Here is an 18698-nt window from a genome sequence, read left to right as displayed (position 1 = left end):
GTCCAGAGTTGAGTTCTGGTTTGGTTTATCTGTTCCTGTGGTGTTTGCTACTAATTGTCTTATTCAATACTCTATTCCTATTGCTGGTTAGTCAACTTGTTGGTGTAGTCTCTATGCTCAGAAATTCCAGGTTCTAGATTTGAGAATTCTGGTTTTCAATGACTGTTGATTGATTACTTCTAGACTGTTGATTGCCACCAATGTTTGGGTAATTATGGTTGTTCTTTGGTTTACAAGATCCTGTTGTTTGGGTCTAGTTTGACTTGTCAAACCTAGTCCTACATTAAGTGGTATCAGAGGATGGCTGAGAACAACACCCCCACCTTAGCTTCTATTATGGAGTTGATACAGAATATAAGAGCTGAAATAAAGGCTGAATTGGATGCCAGGTTGTTGAATGAAGAGACCCCATCCCAACAGCCTACTGGCAGTTCACGTACAACACCCGAGTGGACACTCCAATGAATGTGGTTACTCAGTTGACTAACAGGAGAGCAAACCCTAATCTGAGAGCACCACAGAGGGTTCCGGTAGCACAACCTACTTTTGAAGAGCATGTAAGAGGATATTTTGAGACTGAGCGTTCCATGCAACAGAGGTATTCTGGAGATTCACAGAAGGTCAAGCGCGATCTAGAGGAGTTTGATGGGAGATATGACCCCCAATTGTTCTATGATTGGGCAGTGGCACTAGACGACTATTTTGACTATTATCAGTTACCTGAGGAACGGAAGATGAAACTAGCTCGAGCTAAGCTAGTTGGGGCTGCTCGTGAGTGGTGGAGGACCTATGAGCTAGTGTTCGAAGACCGTGGTAGAGAACCTACTAGTTGGGAAGAGATGAAGCTTGAGTTATCAAATAAATACTTGCCACGCAACTTCAGAGCTCGCATACAAGACCAGTTGAACTCTCTTCGTCAAGGGTCTATGACTGTTGCCGAATACATGAACAAGTTTGACGCACTTTATTCTCGTACAGGCATAAGGGAGAATGAAAGGCAACTGTTATCTCGGTTTCGACTGGGATTGCACGTTGAAATCAACAGGGGTATCGGAGTTGTTGAAGTGCACTCAGTGAGGGATTGTTTTGACAAGGCCCTACGAGCAGAAGAGCTTCTAGCACAGCCAGTTAGAAGGTTTGGTTTCCAAGTTGAGGAGGTAAAGAAGAATTTTCCAGCCACTAAACCTAGTAGCTCAGCACCTCCAAAATCCACTTTTCCTCCACGAGCTGATCATAAAGGGAAGGCGCCCATGACAGGTAGTAATAAGGTACAGTGTTTCCATTGTCAAGAGAATGGACATTTTGCTAAGTCTTGTCCGCATAAGCAGAGGGTTAATGCAGTAGCTGAGGTTGAAGACTCCAATGAGGAGGATGAGTCAGCTCTTTATCCCTATCCATTAGATGATGATGATGATGGTGGATATGACTATGATATGGAAAACACTAATGAGGATGATACCCAGGGAATAAATATTGTTACTCGCATATTGGTGGCTGAAACCAAAGGAGAGGATTGGCGACGTAACTGCATATTCTACAGCCGTATGAAGTCAGGTGAGCATACTTGTCAGATTATCATTGATAGTGGCAGTTGTGTCAACATTGTTTCTGAAGCCTTTGTGAAGAAAGCAACCTTGAAAGCTGACCCACATCCTCAGCCTTATAAGGTATCCTTGCTGAATGGTAATACCTTAGAGGTGAATAAGAGGTGCTCATTTCCTTTGAAACTTTACCGATATGAAGAGAAAGTTTGGTGTGATGTGATCCCAATGAAACTCACAGATGTATTGCTTGGTCGTCCCTGGATGTATGATAATGATGCCATGGTTGGAGGGAAGAAGAATCTGTGTACTTTCATGTGGAAGGGTGTTCCTATAACTTTCTATCCGGTAAATGTGCCGGCTGAAATACGGCGGAAGAGATCATTAAGGTCAAATCAGAAGGGCATTGTCAATGAGAAGAAGGTATTAGCTCTGCCCACAAAGGAGTTGCTAACTATTTCCCATAAATAGTTCTTACGCACAAGTCATGAGACTGGAATGGTTATGGCACTTGTTACTAGGGAAGTCACCCCCCAACCAGAGGTAACGTATAGTGCACCTATCAGAGAGCTCCTGTCTGATTTTTCTGACTTAGTCCCTGATGATCTCCCAGATGAGTTGCCTCCCATGAGAGACATACAGCATGCAATTGACTTGGTACCTGGTTCGGTTTTACCCAACCTTCCTGCTTACAGACTTAGTCCTACTGAGCATGCCGAGCTGAAACGGCAAGTGGATGGGTTACTACAGAAGGGCTTCATTGAGGAGAGCTTAAGTCCTTGTGCAGTACCAGCTTTACTCATGCCAAAGAAGGATGGTTCTTGGCGTATGTGTGTGGACAGCCGTGCTATCAACAAGATAACAGTGAAGTATAGGTTTCCTATACCACGACTAGATGATATGTTGGATATGCTGTCCGGGGCAAAGGTCTTTTCCAAGCTAGATCTGAGGAGTGGCTATCATCAGATTCGCATTCGTTCTGGGGATGAGTGGAAGACCGCCTTTAAGACCAAGGATGGCTTATATGAGTGGAAAGTCATGCCATTCGGTCTGACAAATGCACCTAGTACTTTTATGAGGGTGATGACACAGGTACTTCGTCCATTCATTGGTCGCTTTTTGGTTGTTTATTTTGATGACATTCTGGTATACAGTAAGAACCAAGAAGAGCATAAGGATCACTTGAGGCAAGTCTTGAGAGTACTCCGTGCTGAGAAGTTATACATTAATCTCAAGAAGTGTTCCTTCATGCTGCCCAAGGTTGTATTCCTTAGATTTATAGTGTCATCAAAGGGGGTTGAAGCTGATACGGAGAAGATCAAGAGCATCACTGATTGGCCCACACCTAAGACTCTAACAGAAGTCCGTAGCTTCCATGGGTTGGCTTCCTTCTATAGGAGATTTATTCGAAACTTCAGTGCAGTAATGGCACCCATCACTGAATGTATGAAGTCGAGTAAAGGGAAGTTTGAATGGACAGCTGCAGCGACCAAAGCCTTCACTCTTGTGAAGAGGAAGATAACCGAGGCACCCATCCTACGCCTACCAGATTTTGACAAAGTATTTGAGGTAGCTACAGATGCTTCACATGTTGGGCTAGGAGGAGTGATAATGCAAGGAGGACACCCCATCGCTTTTTATAGCGAAAAATTGAATGAGGCCAAGAAGCGCTATTCGACTTATGATTTGGAGTTGTATGCAGTCGTCCAAGTGCTACGCCATTGGAGGCACTACCTCATTGGTAAGGAGTTCATTTTGTACACTGATCATGAGGCCTTGAAGCACCTTCACTCACAGAAATCGATTAGCCACAGACATGCCAAATGGGTAGCCTACTTGTAGGAGTTTGTATTTGCTATGAAGTACAAGGCGGGAAAAGAGAATACAGTGGCTGATGCACTTAACCGGAAAGTGCTCACACTTAACACATTTTCAGCACAGGTTATTAACATAAATCAGATACGAGGTGAGTATACATCTGATTCTGATTTCAGCACTGTCTTTATGGAGTTACAATAAGGTGGGCAGCACCTAAAGTACTCTATTCATGATGGGTACTTGTTCTTTGGCACGCGGCTTTGTATCCCAAACTCTTCCCTACGTCATCACATCATACGAGAGTTACATGGAGGAGGATTAGGAGGACATTTTGGGAAAGATAAGACTCTTGCACAGGTGACTGATCGATATTATTGGCCATACATTGCAAAAGATGTCGATCATGTGATCAAGAGATGCCATGTATGTCAGTTGGCAAAAGGGGAAAAACAGAACACAGGTTTATACTCTCCACTACCTGTTCCTCATGCACCGTGGCTTGATGTTAGCATGGATTTTGTTCTTAGACAACCCCCTACTAGAGAACGATATGATTCCATTATGGTGGTTGTGGATCGTTTCTCTAAGATGGCTCATTTTATACCTTGTCGTAAAACTTTTGATGCTTATCAGGTTGCAAAGCTCTTCTTCAAGGAAGTAGTACGACTACATGGCTGCCAACTAGTATTGTATCTGACCGTGACGTTAAGTTTATGAGTTATTTTTGGAAGACATTGTGGTTGAAGACAAATACAAAGCTGAACTTTTCAACTGCATTTCATCCACAGACAGACAGACAGAGGTGGTGAACCATAGCTTGGGAAACTTGTTGAGGTGTTTGGTTCGAGACTATGAGAAGACATGGCCTTCTATTCTTGACATTGCAGAATTTGCCTACAACAGCTCAGTGAATAGGACAACAGGTCGTACTCCTTTTGAGATCTTGCTTGGAGTCCAACTTAAGCGGCCTATTGACCTTATGTCACTTCCACCCCAGGCTCGAGTTAGTATTGAAGCTGATGAGTTCTTACGTCATATCACTGAGGTGCATGCCAACGTCCGACGGCGTATTGCCTTGAACAATGAAGTGTATAAGGCTTCTGCTGATCGTCATCGGTGTTATGTGGAGTTCAAACCCAGGGACATGGTGATGATTCGAGTAAATCCTGAACGGTTTTAGACAGGTGTCAATATCAAGCTACATCCGCGAAAGATGGGTCCCGACAAGGTGCTGAAACGTATAGGACCTAATGCTTATGTGCTTGAGTTGCCTGATGACATGACCATAAGCAACGTGTTTGATGTGGCTGATCTTCACCTTTATGTTGGGCATCATTCAGATGATGGAGACTCGGAGCAAATGCTGAGGTTGTCTCAACTGAAGCCACCCACTTCTGAAGTTATTGAAGACGTTTTGGATGATAATTACAAGACCTCCCGCCGTGGCATCGGTTATCACACTTTTCTTGTCAAGTGGAAAGGTCGTCCCCGTAGTGACTGTACTTGGATTCATGCTGATGATTTAAAGAGGCTTGATCCCGACTTGTATAAGCGCTACATGTCCCTTATCCATTCGTCAGAGTCGAATGTTTCCAAGCCGGGGAGAGTTGATGCAGATTCTTCACCAAACTAGGCTTGTTTTATTAGGAATAAGCTTAGGGTTGGGTTGTATACGTGTTGGGCCTTCAGTCCATGTGGTTTGGAGTATATTGGGCTACTTTTATGGGTCTAAACTAGGGGTTCTAAGGTTGCATACGGGATTCAGTGATTTGTTTCCTTTTTCTTTAGTTTCCTTTTTAGATGGGGTTATTTAGTTTCTAATTTCAGTACCTAAATTAGTTTCTAAATTCAAGTCATTGTTAGTTTCTAATTTCTGTCTAGACTAGTTTCTATTTTCATTAGATTCTAATTTCCAGTTTTTAGTAACTTCTTGTAATCAATTTTTAGTAACTCTGAGTTACTATTACTTGTAAACCCTCCCCATCATTATTATAAATAAAGGAGAGCTCTCATTTGTAGAACAACGATTTTATGAACAAAAAAAAGATGCTACTGCATTTCTCCTCTATGAGGGTTCTTTGTGTTTGATCAAAGAAGAAGGGTTTGGTGTTTGATCCAAGCGACACTCTGCGGCGAGAAGTCCGAGTGGGCTGTTATTATTTCTGGTTCTCTTATTGTGGTTATCTTCTTCAATTTCCCAAGTAATCTGAACTTTCTGCAGAATTTTTCTGGGTTTTAAGAGTTCTGGATTCTCCCACATACCTGTACCGATCTAAGAGACCAGCCGTCAGATGGATCTGAAATTCTGGTCGAGTGCTGCCCTTGCTGAATGGGAGACGCGATCCAAAATTTAGAGGGATCTGACCAGGGGATTGAGACTTATGGGAAGTCTCCCTGTTCTGTCCGATTGAAGTTCTGCCCAGATTTTCTTGTCTAATCTATGTTGTATTTGACTGCTGCCTTTATTCTCCGATGGACTGGACCTTTCTAATTAGTAATCTGAGTTGATTACAGGCTCTTTAATATTCTGTTATTGAATTTCCTAAAACTGCTGGGATTGACTGTAAGGTTTCAGAACCTGCTGTCCAGAGTTGAGTTCTGGTTTGGTTTATCTGTTCCTGTGGTGTTTGCTACTAATTGTCTTATTCAATACTCTATTCCTATTGCTGGTTAGTCTACTTGTTGGTGTAGTCTCTATGCTCAGAAATTCCAGGTTCTGGATTTGAGAATTCTGGTTTTCAATGACTGTTGATTGATTACTTCTGGACTGTTGATTGCCGCCATTATGGTTGTTCTTTGGTTTACAAGATCCTGTTGTTTGGGTCTAGTTTGACTTGTCAAACCTAGTCCTACATTACCCTACCTATAACATCACTACCCAAAGCATTTTTTCAGACCATTGGATGCCACCAACACCTTGTGGGCCTCCAAAGCTTTATGTCTAAGCTTCCATAGGGGATAATAGTCTGATCAACAGAATCACGTACCTCAGACCCAAGATCAAATCCCCTATTTACATGTGATGCTTTAACAAGTAACTACAGATCATCTTACGTCCTAAACAAATTCAAAAGGAAAAAAATGAAACACTACATTAATTAAGAAAAAAGCAGTGTGTTTGGATCAGTGGTATGGGTATTGGAATCGTGTTTTACAGGCGTGGATTTTATTTTTATCATTCGCATTTCTCTTCTTTTCTTTTTTTTTTTTTTTTACTTTTTTTTTCTTAATTATATGAATGAGATGTTTATGGGAGACAGTGACTTTGCCAATAAAGGAGTGAAGGCTAAGAGTTGGGAATATATCCGTCAGAACACCTCTCTACTTGCAAAGTTGCAATGGATATTATGAACCAGATATCCGAGGTCACTAACAAATTAAATCAAAATATAGGGTAGACCAAGATGGGTCATGGGTGGGACAGTGTTGCCAATTACCAACCTTAAGGTCAGTTTGGAAGGGCATTATATGCCTTTTATCCAACTACTCACTTGGGTGAAATATAATGAAGGGAATAGCCAGAGATGGAGATTTCCAAGGGATTCATGATGGTGTCATGTCCCTTAGAGACCTCCAAGGTCCAATATTGAAATCATTTCAAAGGTTTTCCCTGACTTTGTTCGTGTCAACAAACAATTTGAAATACCTCGACTTTTTTAGAACAGGTCCTAATCAAATAGCAATGATTCGAAGCACTCCTTTTTACACTATCTTGGAAACCTAAGGACTCAATCATATGGTAGATTGTATACACTATTTCCACTACCAAAAATCAAAAGATGGATTCTTTAAAAGAAATCTCACCAAATGGGATGAATTGGAATCCACTTTTACTTTTAGAAAAGGTTTTTAGGGAAAAGGAACTAGAGTGAGTGTTGATAACTAATTGAATTACTTCTGGATGCGCCTCTCTCTCTCTCTCGCTCTCTGGCTCATTTGGACAAAAGGATTTGTGTTCTTAAGTTCTTAACAGTAATGGAAAATATAAAGTAAGATTGTATTTACAGAAGATGATGATAAGACACCCAAAGACCTTTTCCTCACCGGTGTTCTGGAAATCTAAAATGCTACAACAGAATGTACAGCACTCTTTGTGAGAAATTATTCATAAAGTGTACTTACCGGTGATTTGTATCAGAATATCAGTACAGATATCCAAGGTTGTTCGTTCTTCCCTATATTTCATTTATGCATAAGAAGGATCGAGAATCTATTGACCACTTTTTTTCCTTCATTACTTATTTGTCAGAAAAGTATGGCACCATTTTTTACATTTTTAAACCATGTATTAGATGATATGGAAGTTTCCAATGGACATGAAGGTGCTAAAATGGTTTTGGCATTTTGCACCATTCGGAAGCATTCCTTTGGTAGAGATTGTGGCTTGCATCATCGTGGTTCTTATAACAGGAGAGACAAGAGGTGTCGCATATGTCGTGAGAGCTATGACTCAAGTACTTCATCCCCTTATTGGTCAATTCTTGGTTGTTTACTTTGACGATATTTTAATTTACAGCAAGCATCCAAAAGACCATATCAACCACTTAATACAAGTCTTGAGGGAACTCCGCACCGAGAAATACATAAATCTCAAGAAGTGTTCTTTTATGTTGTCCAAGGTCATATTCATTGGCTTTATTGTATCATCTAAAGGTGTTGATATTGATCAAGAGAAGATCAAGAACATCACCGATTGGCCCGTACAAAGACCATTACTAAAGTTCGCAATTTCTATGGTTTAGCTTCCTTTACAGAAGGTTCATTTGGAATTTTAGTGCTATTACGGCACCCATCACCAAATGTATGAAGTCGAATGAAGGCAAGTTTGAATGGACACCTGTGGCAACAAAGGCCTTTCTTCTTATCAAGAAGAAGATGACAAAGGCACCGATACTACACCTACCAAACTTTGACCGTGTTTTTGAGGTAACGATTGATGCTTTATACATTGGTCTGGTAGGCGTGTTAATGCAAGGTGGGCACCCTATCACTTTCTATAGCAAAAAACTCAACTGATGCCAAGCGCTCTTATTCAACCAATGCTCTGTCGTCCAAGTGTTACGCCACTGTAGACACTATCTTATTGGTAAGGAATATATTTTGTACACCGATCATGAGGCACTTAAGCACCTTTAATCCCAAAAGTCGGTTGTAACTTACTAGCAAGAGTTTATGTTCGTCATGAAGTACAAGGCTAGAAAGGAGAACACAGTGGCTGATGCATTTACCCGAAAAGTGCTTATGTTGAACACATTTTCAACACATGCCATTAGCAGCGATCACATTCTTGGTGAGTACACATCTGATACAAATTTCAACATTGTATTCAAAGTTACAGCAAGGCAGACAACATCCTAAATACTCAGTGCATGATGGGTATTTATTCTTCAAAACACGGTTATGTATTCCAAACTCTTCTCCACGGCATCACATTACATAGAGTTACACGAAGGAGGCTTGGGAGGGCATTTTGGAAAGGAAAAGACTATTGTAAAGGTGACAAATTGATACTATCGGCCACATATTGTATGAACTGTCGATCATATGATCAAGAGGTGTCACGTATGTCAACTTGCTAAAGGAGGGAAGCAAAATACAGGTTTATACTCACCATCACCTATCCCTCACGCACCATGGCTAGATATTAGCATGGATTTTGTGCATGGACTACCCCCTACTAGAAAGTGATACGACTCCATCAAGGTAGTAGTAAGTCACTTTTCTAGGATGGCCCATTTTCTACCTTGTCGTAATATTTTTTATGCATATCAAGTTGCATAGTTATTCTTCAAGGAAGTGGTGCGACTGCATAGGCTGCATGGCGTCAAGTTCATGAGTTACTTTTGGAAGACGTCGTGGCTGAAAACAAATACAAAGTTGAAGTTTTCAACTATATTCTACCCATAGACTATCGAAGGTAGTGAACAGAAGCTTGGATAATTTGTTGAGATGTTTGGTTTGAGATTATGTGAAAACGTGGCCTTCCATCCTCGACATTGCTAAATTTACTAATAATAGTTCAGTGAACCAGATGACAGTTCGCACTCCTTTTGAAATATTGCATGGAGTTTAGTCGAGGCGACCTATTGATCATATTCTACTACCACCCCAAGCTCAAACTAGCCTTGAGGCTAACAAATTCTTGCGGCATTGCTTTGAACAATGATGTGTATAAAGCTTCAACTGATCACTATCAGTGTTATGTAGAATTCAAACCGGGCCCATGGTGACAATTTGCATCAATCCCGAGTGGTTTAAAACAGGTGCTAACACTAAACCCCACCCAAGGAAGACGGATTCCTACAAGGTGTTGAAATAAATAGGACATAATGCTTATGTGCTCGAGTTACCCAATGATATGACCATAATCAATGTTTTCAATGTAATGGATCTTCATCTTTATATGGGACATCACCCAGATGATGGAGATTCAGAATAGATGGCGAGGTTGCCCCAACTCAAGCCACCCACCGTTAATGTTATAGAAGAGGTCTTGGATGACACCTACAACACTACACATCGTGCTACACGTCGTGGACTGTATACCAAGCTTTTGGTGAATTGACTAAACCAACACTTGTATTTTTGGGAGATCTGTTTCGTGATTGCATGCAATCACATGTGCTTGTATTTGGGCATTCTATAAGCCATTTTATCATAGTAGTTAGGGGTGTCTAGTAGGGAACTAGACATAGGGGTAAAGTGAACATCTCCACAACTATGACAATGAAATTGAGGATGTTACCCTTGCATTTGCATTGCATCGCATTGGTTGAAGCATTGGAGGGTGCTCCCAAGTTATTCTAGTGGCTAGAATTCATCATCAGGGTTGGAAACTTGCCTTTGTAATACAAAGATTGAAGCAGTGGTTACATCTTTGGACCATTGTAGTGGTCAAAAGTGTGTGATGTCTCAAGTATAATATGAAACCTTGGTTAGGGTATTACCCCGTGGAGTAAGCACACTACCGAACCATGTATATAATGTGTTATAGATGCTTGTGCAATTATGTGAATATAAAAGTATTGTGGATCCTTGTAGTATGAGTGTGCACCATTAGGTAGACCTGGCCACTTGGTGGTTGCAAGGTGGAGGTGCATACAGTTGTGTATGTGTCGTATTTAAGACAATGTCAGGTATGTCGTCATCTACCTGAGTGAGGTAATGCCAATGCCAACAGTGCAGTGATCAATAGAGTGACAGTGACAGTGCCAAAGTTTAGTGAGTATCGTATAGTGTTGGTGATAAAAAGAGAAGTGTCAGGAACCGTATCGAGAAAATTTCAGGAGAACTTTCAAAGACCATAATTCACCGATCTCTCATTTTCAACCTAAGTGATGCAGTTGGGTGATGGGTTTAGAAATAATATATTTGATACGGTTCCTTATTTACTTTCCTTTTTAGACTTAGAATTAGTTTGGCAGATTTTATTTCAGTTTTTATATAGGTTAGTTTCCTTTTTTAATTAGCTATCAATTTTATGCTTTGAATTTTCTTATATAGCCATGTAATACTCTAGTGAAGAGTTCAGTTTTTTTGAAGAATTGAATGAAATTGAAAGTATGTTTGTTTGGCTGAAACCTTGGCTGCCGTGACTCTCTCTTTCTGATTTTTTTTTCCTCTCTTCTTTTGTCTTCCCCTTCTTCTTGCTGGTTCTCTCTCCCAGCCCCTGATTTGGGCAGCAGTTGCAGCACCTTGGAGATCGATAGATCTCCTTCATCTCATCTTCTATCTTCACCAACTTTTGGGGGTTAGTTCACCATTGAAGGGCGACCCTAAGCCTTGAATCTCAGACCTGAAAGTGATCTCTGCTGTGAACAAACGAAATCTGCAACTCAAGCTACCCAAAGCTACCAACCAGATCTGATTACAGAAGGTACTGCTCAACTTTGATTGTTGTTTCGAAGTGTCTTCCTGTTGGAATCAACAGGCCATAGGGTATCCAAGCCTCGCCCAAGAGCTGGGGCTGAATCGATGCACCTGGAGGAAGTTCTCACCATCGCAAGCCTTCCCTCTTGCCGCTGGGTTTGTTCTCCATCGTGACCTAAGGTAGAAGATGATACTTCTTCCTATTTACACTTAAACTCTATTCTCTGACATTCTCAAAATAACCCTCATCCTGATTTTTTTATTTCAGTTTAGCCCCACTACTATTTTTATTTTCAGAACTGATCCTTCTCTTTGAATTTAATTCCTGTTAAGTCCTTAGTCCATTATTTCACTCTAAAAAGCTCCTAAATTGTACCAGAAATTACAATATTGCCCCTGGTTTGCCTAGATTGATTTTTTTTTTTTTTTTTTTTGGCCTATAAGCGATCTGATTCCAGCTTTTGGAACTCAGATCCGCATCACTAGGAATATCAATAAGACAAAATAAGCCCCAAACAAATGAGGGTTCTTAGTGCCCCTCCACATCTTTTAAAACAATGAAAAAGGGAAGAAGACATCAAGTAAATGATGAAGAATCTTGTTTCACTTTATAAACCAGAATTTCAAAAGGCTGGAAAGGAAAGGAAGTCATAAAGTTGTATCTAAAACCATGTTGTGAGCCTGTAACACAGCATTTGGTTGCCACGTTAAACAAAATCATTTCATTGTCACTTTTCAATAACATCTCACCAAAAGGGCTCCTCTCTCAAGTTCTCAGTGCCAAAGGTATCTATAATTCAAGGCTCCCAAGGCATGCTATGGTTGCCGACATTATATCCTCTATTTCTTGGGCTCCCCCTGCCCCTGCCCCTGCCCCTGCCCCTGCCCCTGCCTCTAATCAGATTGCTGAAATTTGGAATTCCTTGCCTGTCATCCACAGTCAGGGTCTTAGGAAGATTGATACTATTCTTTGGAACCATGCTCCAAATGGCCTATTCAGTGCAAAGTCTGCTTGGGACTTTATCAGATCTCATGGGCCCCCTCCCCCTGGCACAAGCTCATTTGGTTCAAGCATCATATCCCTCGACAAAGTTTCACTGCTTGGAGAGTCTTCATGAAATGCCTCCCCACACAAGCCTTCCTCGTCCAAAGAAGGATTCAGGTCTCCCCTTTATGCTATCTATGTGGTTCAGAGCATGAAGACATTGACCATCTCTTCTTTTCTTGCCCTGTCTCCTCCTTTATATGGATGTGTGTTCTCTCCAAATGCTGGCCGGTTAATCGAAGAATTCTTCCTCTTTAAAGGGAGTGGATCTGGATGGATATGACATTTCAAGGGAAGACCATTTGTGACTATGTGGGAAAACTTACCTTCTGTGTAACTATCAATCAAATATGGATGGAGAGAAATCATAGGAAATGGACCTCCAACTCTCGGCCGTTAGGAAAGATTTGGAACTCCATCTTCTTTGATGTCAAAGCAAAGATTTCAAAAGTTTCTTCCAATTGTTCCCCTCCCCCAAGGAATTATCACATTGTTTCTTCTTGGCCAAGCTCTGTAATCAGGAATCATGACTCCCCCTGGGGTTTATGGTGTGTGCTCTCTTTCCCTTCTCCCCCCCCCCTTTTCGGGGCTATATGTATTTTCTTCTCCTTTAGTAACGAGTTATTTGTTCACCCCAAAAAATAACATATCACCATGTTTAACTATAATAAATACAAGTTCATTTGGTAAAAATCTAAAATGACCTTAATTCAGTTTTACTTTTAAGTATTAAGTATCAAGTATCAACACATGCATCCAACTACTAAAGTGATCAAAAATCAAAATAAAATGATATCATTTCAGGTCGCAACGGAACACAACCTAGATGTATTAGGCAAATTTCAACTTTAGTGCTAGAAATATCTTATATAAATATAAACTCTTGTTGCCTATGTTTGAATGCCTCCGAAGATGCAGATCATCTTTTCTTCTCATGTGCCTTCTCCTCCTCTATTTGGAAAAGGGTTCTCAGCCACTGCTGGCCTTCTAAAAGAATTATTCTCCCCCTTGAGCTGTGAATGGATTTGGGTTGACATGACTTTTTCAGGAGTTACCATTTGTGATATTATTGGAAAGCTCGCATTTTGTGCCACCATCAATCATATTTGGATGGAACGCAACCTGCGAGATGGACTTCCAATTTCAGGTCTTTTGATAAGATTTGGAAGGCCATCTACTCAGACATCAATTCCAAATTAGTCTCAATCGGGCTCAGGAATGTTAGAGATATCCCAAGCAATAAGCTAATTGTTGTATCCTAGGGTCTCCCCCTAACTATCTTGTCTTAGCCTCCCTTGTTGTTCCCCTTGTCTAGCAGTTCCCCCCTTAGCTGCTAGCCCGAGGTATTCTCCTTTTGGTTTGTAGCCTTCGGGCCCCTCCCCCCTCCGCCCCTTTTTCCTGTATATTTCCTCTTGCTTGGTAATTAATTTATTTATTCATCCAATATATATATATATATATATATCTTAATAAATTACAGAGAAAAAAAATAACAGAAATTGGTTTACCGAGATGAGGTATTGAAACAATCGGAGCAAACTCTGACACATGACTGAATGCCAAATTGAGGTAAAGCCTGAAACAATATAGAATAAAACATGGGATGGACATATAATTACTCTCCCACAGTGAATATTAAATTCAAGATGTAGATAAAGGAAACAGTAAGGTTCATACCATTTGATTTGATGAATGTTCATGGCAAAATGTCCTACCACAACAACGGCAGTGATGCTGTAGAAGAGAGAGAGAGAGAGAGATTCAAAAACATATTACAGCAAATGAATAACATGAACATGGAAACTTGCTATTATGAAATACAAACTATACCAGTAAATAGCAAGAAATACTAATAGAGGTGATAATGTAGTATAAGCAATAGTTTAAACCCTGTATTTCATGGAAGGAATTTAGGGTCATTTCTTGACCTCCAAAAGAGATGGAACAAGCCATGGATATTCCATTTTTTCAAGAATCTCTCTCTAACCCATGTTACAGGTAGCTATCACATTCTTCAGTCTTATTGATGCAAAGCTGAACGGCTAGTGGTTCAATTGTTCTGGTAGTCAGAACTCAGAAGGTCTCAAGCAGAAAGGCCATTCTATGTCAGTGGAAACACCTTAGCCTCTACTAGAGTTTTATAACAACAACAAACTCAGCCCTATCCCAACTTAATGGGGTCGGCTACATGGATCCATCAAAAAAAAAAAGATGAAAAGAAGAGAGGTGAGTAGAAAGATGAAAGATGAGAGTAAGAGGAAAGATGCACAGCCCACCAATTCAAGAGAATCTCAGCTAACTGGGGTTATCCAAGGTCATACTTGGGACGACACCGAGACTATGCATGTCATTCCTTACCACTTCGCCTATGGTCATTTTAGGCATGCCCCTAGATCTTTTAGCCCCTTCAATCTAAATTAGGTCACTCCTCCTTATTGGGGCATCCTCAGGCCTCCATTGAACATGATCATACCACCTCAAACGACTTTCATGTTGCTTGTCATTGATCGGGCACTTCGACTTAGAGTTTTACATCAAGCTTAAACATTTGTGGGGGTTAAACAAAACGATCTCTGTTACTAGAAGCAAAGCTATGGGCAGATCTCTAATCAGTACAAAAACAGAGGACCCAAGAAGCGAAGGAAGCTGTCCACTCTTGCAGAGAATGGGACAGCTTTGAAAATGCAAACAACTGTCGAACTCTTCCAACAACGATAGAATGTAGGAAACAGGTGCTCTCTTCCAGGCACAATTGCAAGCTTTTATTGGCTTGGAAAAGATTAGAACTCTTCAGGCTTTCAACAAAGGAGAATCTCCTTCAGATTTCATAAATCAATAGACAAAAAACTAATTCTAAACTCAACTACAGAGATTTAAAAGAAACCCAAGAAACCTACTAAGGCAATCTCAACCATCCATCTAATTGGGTTTCTATGGTTGAGACAAAAAGCAACAATAAACTCTCATTCTACTTTATATGGGCCTACATCAATTAAATAAAAACAACTTTATGGGCTTGGGCTGACCCATTAAAAAAAAAAAAGGCAACCCAATGCACGAGGCTCCTGCTACTGTAGAGTCTAGGAGGGGCAAATGTACGAAGCTTTACCCATTGCTTCGCGGGAGGGGCTGTTTCTAAGTTTCAAACCTGTGACCAACATGCTGCAATAGTGCAACTTAACCGTTGCTCCTTAAAAAAAATAATAAAATACAAAATAAAATAATAAAAAGTTAAATCTAAGCCCAAAAATATAAAAAATAAATAAAATAGGAACATCCATTCACAGGATACTAATACAAATCTATATATGCATTATTATGGAAATGAATCCACGAGTGACTCTCCATCAAATGGTCTTCCACGTTGCAGCTTATGGCAGCGAGCAACCCAGCTCTGATGGTTCCTGCCTCACTATAGGTAGGGCTGCCCTCCTCCCACAACCCTTAATTAACAATTCTGTTTTTACTAATGCTGTTATAGTGTTGGGGCCTTACTTTTCTTCCTCTCTTTTTTTTTTTTTTTTCTTTCTTTTTAGATTTATGTTTTTTTTTCTTTTTACCAAGGAAACTCTATCTGATGATTGTCAGTACAATATTACTGGGGTCTTTGAAAAAAATAGTATTTCCTATGGGGGAGTGTGGGCGAATGGGAGCACGCGAGGAAGCATCCACAAAAGAGTCATTGACTCCCCCCCCCCAATGTGTTTGGGTGCAAGGCAGGCCATTATCCTCCACAAAAAACATTTTTCCATATATATATGCTCAACATTTTTTTTTTTCAAATAAACTCCATCTAATGGTTGTCAGAATAATATTGCCAATTATGAAAAACTTTTGGCGTCTGAATTTTTCTACCCTTGGATCGGCAGATCCATCATGAGTCAGATTGCTTAAACTAATGTGAAAATCGATCCCAAAGCCATTAACAATGAATAGAAGTCCCAGATAGTGTGGAATGGAAGGAAATTATTGACATAGGTGACTCCATGTGGTTGCATAAGCCTTGGATGAACTGAGATTTGCTTCAATGATGATAAAATCCCGGGATAGAGAATACCCATAAATACAATGATATGTATTCCATTGAAAAAGAGATGTAACAGTGATGAGTTAATTTCAAAGCGTACGGGTACTGACAACAGTACTTGATGGAGGGACATTTACAATAAAGTATTGGTAAATTATTAACTGAGGAAATTAATCAATGATAGATGCACAGGTTTAGACCCTCACTTCTTGCAGGATAATGGCTAGTATGAATTTCAAGCCAATTGAGCAGGGTCATTTCAGTAACTTCCAAAAGAAGAATGAGGAAGTACATTGGTAATCATGTCAGAAAGGAATATAATATTTATAGCTGGAATGAGTGGCATAAGAAAAGGAGCTCATTAGAACAAGAAATTGGATTTGCAATTCAATACTGCTGAATATTATAATCACGAAGGCAAGCTTGTAAAGATCTTGCAAATCACTGGATGTATAAGCATCATGAGGAATAAGGAATTCAAGAGCACAAGCTCTGGAATTGTTTTTGGGATTAACTATTTCTTCTGTATTCTTCTTCTTTGTTTTCTTCTTACAGTGTCTGTTTAAGCAAGTTAATGTAGAGATCAGGATTGAGAGAGATAGCTAACAACTTAAATCAGTTTCCAACACCGGTGGGTTGTGATGGGTAGGTGGACAAATACACCTTCCTAACAACAAAATATGACCGAGTCAGTTCTAGGGGGGTATATAAGAAAGTAAATTCAGACAATGATAGGGATCCATAATATTATAATAGACATATTGTGCTGGTTCAGGGCCTGAAAATCCAACTGCCGCAATCTGTTCAGACCTTGCAAGACATTTAAGTAAAAACACCCCCCCCAAAAAAAAAAAAAACATCACGGGAACGGTAGCCGCAAAATAATATCCTGGAAGTGCAAGAGCAAGATTCTAGATACCTGCATAAATTTTCAAAAGAATGTGAAGTGAAATACGATCAAAACTTTTGAACAAATAATATTCATTGAAATTTTCATTTCTTTTTTCCAATTGAGAAGAGGATCCACGGTGGCAATTGATCTCTCTATCAAGCAAGAGACACATAAACACTTCACGAAAAAGTGATATTTCTTCTTTGGAGAGTAGTTTTATTGTTCTTACGCACAATTTCCCTCGGCGTTGTTCAATAACTTTGAGAATACAGATCAAATAATTGAAGGAAAGGTAAAATTGCTACCCAGGAATTGCAATTCGGCATACCCGTCGTTTGAATGTGTTGAAGCTACATTTGCAGATGTCACAGCGTGCTGCTTCCTGGAAAGGTGGAGGTTCCGACGACATTAAGCCAGCGGTACGATTTTTTTTCTCGCTCTCGACTCTCGATCCAACACCGGGTCAAGGGCTGATTTTAAGTTTAAAAGGGAAAGGCCAATGCACTGCTTTCTGCTTTTATTTTATTTTTGGTAAACTGGTTTACCTCTTTTTTGTGCGTGAGCGTGTGCATACGTAGTGGAGTCTGGAAATAAATTATTACCTTTCTCCTTCTCCCTTGTATTTCAAAATGTCTAAATTACCTCTCAATCTCACCCTTTTTTTCTTTTCTTTTTTTTCTTTTTTGTGCGTGAGCGTGTGCATACGTAGTGGAGTCTGGAAATAAATTATTACCTTTCTCCTTCTCCCTTGTATTTCAAAATGTCTAAATTACCTCTCAATCTCACCCTTTTTTTCTTTTCTATCTCTGATTATTGGTTCGATTATAAGGGTTTGAATCAAATCAATAATCAAATCCACTAATGAACGAGAGAAAAACAAGAGGATATGCAATATAGGAAGACAACTTGGCTCTCGTCTCCTCCCATCATAAGTCTTTAAGAACACACCCCTCGTTTTACTTGCAATCCCCTTGTATCTTTAGGGAATCCATTATTTCGATCATCAATTAAGTAGCATAGACAATCATATATTCCACATGAGAGAACGATTATAGAAGTCTTATTATAAAGTTTGAAATTTTTCACTTCCTATTCCTTTAATTCTCTTACAATCAAATTTAGCTTTGGTAAGACATATTATTATTTGTGTAATTTTGTTCTCTTCTCATTTTTAAGATAAATATTTTCCTTTTGTCTTTGTCGAACAGTACGTGGCTCCATCGATCTAGTTTTGGATCAGTTGATTTTGCCCATGGTGAAATGCTTATGTAGCACATGGTCACTAGACTTACTAGTGCAGCGGACAAAAGCCTCACTCCTCAGTTACTACATCAACAGGCAAGGCTAATGAAATCAGCCGCACAAGCACCACAGTGACTTAGGACTAATGATGGACTGGAAACCCATGAGTCTATTAGGTGGGATCTCGAACCCTTCATGCACTAATCATTAGGGGAAGGGCAGTTGGTTGATCTTATTCCCAAACGGCATACTTCAATATGTTAA

The 18698-nt window shown here is 40.0% G+C and overlaps 1 protein-coding gene across 3 annotated transcripts in view; it reads right to left on the bottom strand.

Moving 5' to 3' along the window:
* Positions 1 to 17730, bottom strand: part of LOC122063697 (hepatocyte growth factor-regulated tyrosine kinase substrate) — a 58577-nt gene extending 40847 nt beyond the window's left edge. The window contains exons 1-3 of one of the 3 annotated variants that reach the window (XM_042627390.1): positions 17521 to 17730; positions 13951 to 14007; positions 13782 to 13849 (exon numbers count right to left, since the gene is read on the bottom strand). In XM_042627390.1, the coding sequence (XP_042483324.1) occupies positions 13782 to 13849; positions 13951 to 14007; positions 17521 to 17601 (206 nt within the window). In that variant the 5' untranslated portion in view covers positions 17602 to 17730. The remainder of the gene's footprint in view (positions 1 to 13781; positions 13850 to 13950; positions 14008 to 17520) is intronic. The other 2 variants (XM_042627389.1, XM_042627388.1) reach the window with 2 other exon arrangements.
* Between the last annotated feature and the right edge of the window lie 968 nt (positions 17731 to 18698).

The sequence above is a fragment of the Macadamia integrifolia genome, unplaced genomic scaffold (genome assembly GCF_013358625.1).
Source record: "Macadamia integrifolia cultivar HAES 741 unplaced genomic scaffold, SCU_Mint_v3 scaffold1424, whole genome shotgun sequence".
Taxonomy (NCBI): Eukaryota; Viridiplantae; Streptophyta; class Magnoliopsida; order Proteales; family Proteaceae; genus Macadamia; species Macadamia integrifolia.
Note: the sequence above shows the minus strand (reverse complement) of the source record. Positions and strands in the feature narration are given on the sequence as shown.